The sequence below is a fragment of the Elephas maximus genome, chromosome 16, assembly GCF_024166365.1.
Source record: "Elephas maximus indicus isolate mEleMax1 chromosome 16, mEleMax1 primary haplotype, whole genome shotgun sequence".
In the NCBI taxonomy this organism is placed as follows: Eukaryota; Metazoa; Chordata; class Mammalia; order Proboscidea; family Elephantidae; genus Elephas; species Elephas maximus.
In genome coordinates, this window is record NC_064834.1 from 13,401,740 (window position 1) to 13,408,183 (window position 6,444).

The following is a 6,444-nucleotide window of genomic DNA, read 5'->3' on the forward strand; positions in this document are numbered from 1 at the left end:
CCTGAACCTGGACACTAACTGCAAGTTTCTTTTCTGTTTTTTAATCCCTGGAGATGCTTATTTTCTTTTCATTTTTAACTTGTAATTGCTGGGCTTGGGGCAAAAAAAAGGAGGATAAATAGTACCATAATAACAACAGTTGACATTTATTGAAGACACACCATGTGCCCGTTTTATATTTTCTCATTGAATCCTCTCAACAATCTTATAAAGTAGGTAATATTATTATGCCCATTTTATAGATAAGAAAACAGAGGCATGGGGCAATTAAGCAATCTTCCCAAGAGAACTAGCTAATAAGGACCAGGAGTAAAACCAGACGTCTGATTCCAGAGCCCATGGTCTTCATCACTGCTCCATTGGCATCCATTCCAATCCCGAAGTCTGCCTATAATTTTGATTCTTCCTCTTTTTTCCCCACTTAACTGTGAACATTTTGCACATAGACAGGATTTTAATTGGTGGAAGAGAAGTGGAGCCATATTCCAGCTAGAAAGAAGCATGTCAACTTACGTCTTACTTAGTGTTATTTTTAGTCTAGGTCCACACATATTCCCTGGGCTTCAAGCACTTCCTTGTTCACCCCTGCGTAGCCAATAGCATCCATGCAGGCTTTTCTCTGCCTGTCTCTCTCCAAAACCCACCCTCTGCCCTAGTATATGATGCCCAGGAAAGGCATTTATACAATGTCTCTCAGAGGACTTTTGTTTTCCATTCCTCCCTAGCCCAAAGCCTTCATCTTAAAGGATTAAATCTGTAAATATGAGTGAACAGTGTGAGATACTGTTATTGTTAGGTGTCATCAAGTCGGTTCCGACTCATAGCGACACTACAGGACGGAGTAGAACTGCCCCGTAGGGTTTCCAAGGAGCGGCTGGTGGATCTGAACTGCTGATCTTTTGGTTAGCAGTCAAGCTCTTAACCACTAAGTCACCAGGGCTCCACTGAAAGTATAAGCTCTAGAAAAGTGAAGGTTACCAGTCCCACGATAGGCTGTGCTAATGTAATTCACTGTGCAAACGGTAACTGAGTAGTTCTTAAGGATCAAGCACCACGCAAAACACTAGGGACATCAGCCTTTCTAGTTTCCAGTGTTCTGCATGTATTTTCCTCATTTAATTCTCGCAATGGTCCACTCCCAGTGTGAGCTCAGTTTATAAAAATATCTTCTAGAGAATTTTCTGAAAGAGAAAAACGTGTGTTTTGGGAGAACGGATTACTGAAGCTGTTGCTTCGCCCCCCAAGATACATACACACTTTCCTCCCTAGGTTTGCTATGTGATTTTAAAACACAGGGTCCACAGTGAGGTAGGCGATGAAGGAAAAGAGAAAAAGGGTCCACGGAAGTGAAAGAGTTGGAAATAGTAATCTGGGAAAAGTTCAATACTTGCTGATGGGAAAACTGCAGTGTTTCTTTTTAGTATTAATAAAAGTCATGACTAGGAACAATCCTTAACTGCTGATGTCAGAGGGAGTTATGATACAGGTTCTAAGCATTCAACCCTTCTTAACATCAACTTCAGAGCTCACAAATTATTTGCTATGATAAATAAACAGAGCATAACTTGACACTGGAGGTGGAACGACTAGTTACGAAGCCAATATAAAATCTAAGCAAAACATAAAGTCTAAACTTGAGTTGTGGCAAGACATTAATGGGGCATTACTGAGGAATAAAAGACCCACTTCAATAAGTACATGTGGATGAAAAATGACTCAGATATCTAGGTTTCAAATTTTGGGGAAAGGGGGGCTAGTGGTGCCAGTAACAGATAACCATTGGAGAAGGCGCAGATGCAGGACAGCAGATGAGTTTACTCTGGTATGCTGAATATGACTTTTAAGTGTCAACAAGACTCTCAAAAGGAGATACTCAGGAGGCAGTTGAAATCAGAGTCTGAGAGCTGAACGATATAAAGGAAAGATCACACACTTGAAAGTGTCTAGTACAAAGCCTGGATCCCCTAACCCCTCTGCTTCAGTCAGACCAAACCATCTGCAGTTCCACAACAGACACAGCTCTCTCCCATCTCTGGCTTCAGGATGTTCAGGCAGCATTTCCCCAAGCCCCAGTCCTTTCCTGCCAGGTACCTGTGTTTTACCTCTGTCCATATATGTACCCTGGAAACCCTGGTGGCGTAGTGGTTAAGAGCTTCAGCTGCTAACCAAAAAAGGTCAGCGGTTCGAATCTACCAGGCACTCCTTGGAAACTCTATGGGGCAGATCTACTCTGTCTGATAGGGTCGCTATGAGAAAGAATCAACTCGACGGCAGCGGGTTTAGCTTGGGGTTTTTTTTTAATATATGTATCCAATTTCTAACAACATGACTAAAATAGTAGGCACTTGAAAGACTGACTGAAGGAACAGACTTGGCAGATGCTCAATAAGCCTTGGGGGAGCTGTAGCCCCTTTGAGGTGACTGATGAAGAAATGAACTTGGATAAGATTTCCAAAGGAGAGGAAAAAACGAAACAAAAACTAAGTGGTTCTAAATATAGGTAACCATCATGGAACGTCTTTATCCAGGCAGCAGTTCCTGACGTTTCTCGACTTCCTTTAGCCTCAAATACCTCACAGGGATGATTAATCCCACCTCACATTTTGCTGGGAGGATTAAATGTGATAGCATATATAAAGCACCTAGTATAATACCTGGTATATGATAAACACTCAATGTTCCCTTTTCCCCAAGTGCAGCTGAAAACATATTAGAGTATCCGTCTTTCTTTCCAATTTTACCAATGTTACACACTGAAAGGCAAATGTTATACCCAGCCTAGAAAAATACTAGACATCTTGAAAAGGCGGACTAGTCTTGCTGGTATAGGGCAGCTCTACTCTGTCCTGTAGGGTCACTGTGAGTTGGCATCGACTCCACAGCATTGGGTTTGGTTTGGTTTTAGTCTTGCTGTCAGTTTCTCAACCTCTGCACAACTGACAATTTGGGCCAGATAATTCTTTGTTATGGGGGGCTGTCCTGTGCACTGTGGGGTGTTTAGCAGCATCCCCAAACTCTACCAATTAGGGGGCTGTAGCACCCCCAGTTGTGACAACCAAAAATATCTGCAGACACTCTGAAACATTCCCTGGGGTGCAAAATCTCCCCTGGTTAAGCGCTGCCCTAGATCTAACTGAAATTCCCACAAAGCCCTAAATCCTTTCCTTGACATCTACAAATTTATCTGTTCCCCACTGGCTGATTTTACCCATTAAATTAAGATTGGATTTTATAAGTCATTTCCTTAAGAATTAACCAAAACTGACTGCTGTGTAAACCTTGACCGAAAACAATACAGTATCATTAAAAAAAGAAGAATGTATTGAGAACTTTCTCATCCTATAACAAAAGATGTACTTTAACAACCGGAAAACCAATATGACTTAGTGTACTTGAATGGAAATCTATTGTATTTTCATTCAAAGAATCTTGTGGGAACATTCTCATCCTTGTTATACACAATGTAGATTGAAAACCAGCATAACTCTCTGGACTACTGTACGTGCAGGGGAGAATCCATGCAGTGTTTTCTCAGGCTATGAATGTATGAGGAACTTTCCCGTCCTTGTAACACAAGATGTAGCCTGAAAACGAGGATTTAAAAAAAAAAAAAAAAAGAGTTAACCAAAACTGGCAGCCATTCGTTAACTGTCAAGCAGGTCATCATAGATGACGCAGTTCAACCACTGAACGCATTATCACATCCTGACCCTTAAAGCCAAACTAATATAATGAAAGTAGAAACAGACCATCTAAAAAGGTCTTTGCACTAAATTAAGTGATTTGCCCTAGTAGTCAATAGTGTCTAATCTTTTATTTTCATCCTCAAAAGAATTTAAGCTCATGTCTACAGCTGGTACTAAATCAATGTTGCATAAAACGAGTTCTAGTTGTCTAAGGACTTTTGCAAACTCAAGTAGACACTGATGATAAATAAAGCGCACCATATGTAAGAATTATTATGTATTTTTTGTGTATCATATGCACATATATTGCAACAACATAAACAATTATGTACACTAATAAAAAACAGAAGAGAAAGATGAAAAACAAAAACTGAAACGACAGTTCTCTAGGTTTTTTTTGTAAATTGTTTAAAGTTAATAAGTATAGCATGGTAATTAAGAGTACACACTTAAAACCTGACTGCCTGGACTCAAATCCCAACCCTATCACTTACTAGATAGTTGAGCTTGATCAAGTTACTTAACTTCTCTTTGCCTGTTTCCTCCTTGGTAAAATGGAGATAATTATAGCATCTACCTTACAGCCTTACAGGGTTGTTGTGGGGGATTGAATGAGTCAAAATAGGTAAAGGTGCTGAAACAGAGCCTGGCACACACATATTTAAGTACTATTATTTACCAGTATTTTTAAGGATGCTTAAGCGTATCCTGGGTGGCCCTATAAAGGCAGTAACAGTAGAGTGGCACATCAATGAATTGCACCCAGATGCCCTGGGTTCGTATTTCAATTCCTTAACTAATTGTTTCATTTGGGCTTCAGTTTCCTCACCTGTAAACTGGAAGTTAAGTCTTGCCTTCCTTAAATCACCAAGATGTCCCATGAGACAGTAAACAGGAGCGCATTTTGCAAATGGATCAGCATTATATATGAAGTATTACTCTTATTAAGTAAAACTCTAAGGGTTGTAATGTGCTTAGTAGGACAGTAGGGAAAAGCTGGTATCTGTCTTCCAATTTTGTGGGGAATGCTTTATGAAGAAGGTGCCTTTTAAGGAAATACTCTAATAAAGAGGTAAACCACAAGCCTGGAACCCAGGTAGGTCTGATTCAAAAGCTCTTGCTTTACTCTGAATACAGTTTGAAAGCTTTAAAACAGAAATAGAAAATGCTGAGTTAAAAAAAATAAATAAAAGTTTATTTTATTGGTGTAAAGTGGATCACTGGAAGGAGCCCTAGTGGCGCAGCAGTTAAGCGCTCGGCTGCTAACCGAAAGGTAGGCAGTTCAAACCCACCAGCCCGCTGGGTGGGAGAATGATGTGGCAGTCTGCTTCCACAAAAATTAAAAAAAAAAAAAAATCCGTTGCCCTTGAGGCGATTCTGACTGATAGCGACCCTACAGGGCCATTCTAATCCGTCCTCTAGGGTCACTAGGAGTTGAAATTCGACTCAAGGCAATGGGTTTGGGTTTGGAAGGTGGATCACAATGGTCCGGTCTGAAACTGATCACTGAGATGGAGGAGGACTGGGCAGTGTTTCCTTCAGTTGTGCTTGGGGTGGCCACGAGTAGGGGCCACCCAACGGACCTTAGCTAACAACAATGTAGGCACACTAACCCTCTGTGGGTAAGAGGAATTTATCAAAGGCACTGGCACGGATTTGGTTAACCTCCACGCAAAAAAATAGGACCACAGAACCAGGCCTCTGAGTGGCCTTTTCTTTTTGTGAATGATGCATTCTTTCTAAGGTGAAGAAGGGTGATGTTGGAAAAAACAGGAAGTGTCTGGTATAATCAGGAATGTGACAATAGTTTTACTTCAGTTTGGTATGTCTATTTTTAGATAGAAAAATCACCACCTTCCAAGGTACATTTCAAAATCATCAAGGACTATGCACGCTGCATTTTATACTTATTAGGGAGAGATACTTTTAATAACCATTTTATATAAAAATTGCAACATCAATTACATGTGAGACAGGTGCTTGGGACATAACTCTCCTCTCGTCAAAAAGTGCAAAGAAGAAAAGAATAAGCCTTTCCATCCATTCAGCCACATGCCTCCCTCGCCATGCCTTGGAGACGGGCTCTGGGTCCCCGGGAGAGGGTCTTCAACGGTGCAGGCTTTCAGAGTGTGTGCGATGAGGAAGGTCACAGCGCCCTTCCGCCGCACTTTCCGCGACATCCCCAAGAATTCGCTAGTAGCTGTCCTTTCCCCAAGGTAGGGCAGGGGGAGGGCCTCCTTCCTTCCTAGCCCCGGGGAAGAGGAGGCGCCCGCCTCTGCACGCTGCTCCGCCCGCGTGCTGGGTCGCCCCTGCCCAACTCGGGCAGGCTCCCACGTGGCGCCCGCAACCCGCCCGCCGCCGGCTCGGCCCCCCGGCCGCCCGCTCTGATTGGCCAAGGGCAGCGGGAGCCTGAGGCGCTGCGGCGCAGGCGGCGACGCGGCCACAGACAGTGGGCGGGCGCCGGGCGAGGGGCGAAGGGTTGTGGCCGCGCGTGCAGCTCCCGAAGGGGCTGGTCCGGAATGCTGGCCCCAGGCAGACAGCAGGGAGCCAACCAGCCCGGGGGCCGCGCCACCCCACGTGGGCCCTGGCCTGTGGCAGCCGCCGTCACCCTCCTCCCCACGTCAGGCAGCGCTCACCTCAGCGCTCGCGGCGCCTCCACCTTCAGCTTTTTGGGCTTGGGCTCCTCCTCTGCCGCTGCCATCTTCACGCTCACCCGACTTTGGCTCCGGAGTGCGCCCCACCCCCTGGGCTCGCTGGC

General features: G+C 44.0%; 1 protein-coding gene across 1 annotated transcript in view; it reads right to left on the reverse strand.

Annotated features, from left to right (window-relative positions):
* The window catches only part of ADK (adenosine kinase), a 567,694-nt gene extending 561,277 nt beyond the window's left edge, over window positions 1-6,417 (reverse strand). The window contains exon 1 of the mRNA XM_049855646.1: window positions 6,323-6,417. Coding sequence (XP_049711603.1) covers window positions 6,323-6,387 — 65 coding nt within the window. The 5' untranslated portion in view covers window positions 6,388-6,417. The remainder of the gene's footprint in view (window positions 1-6,322) is intronic.
* Between the last annotated feature and the right edge of the window lie 27 nt (window positions 6,418-6,444).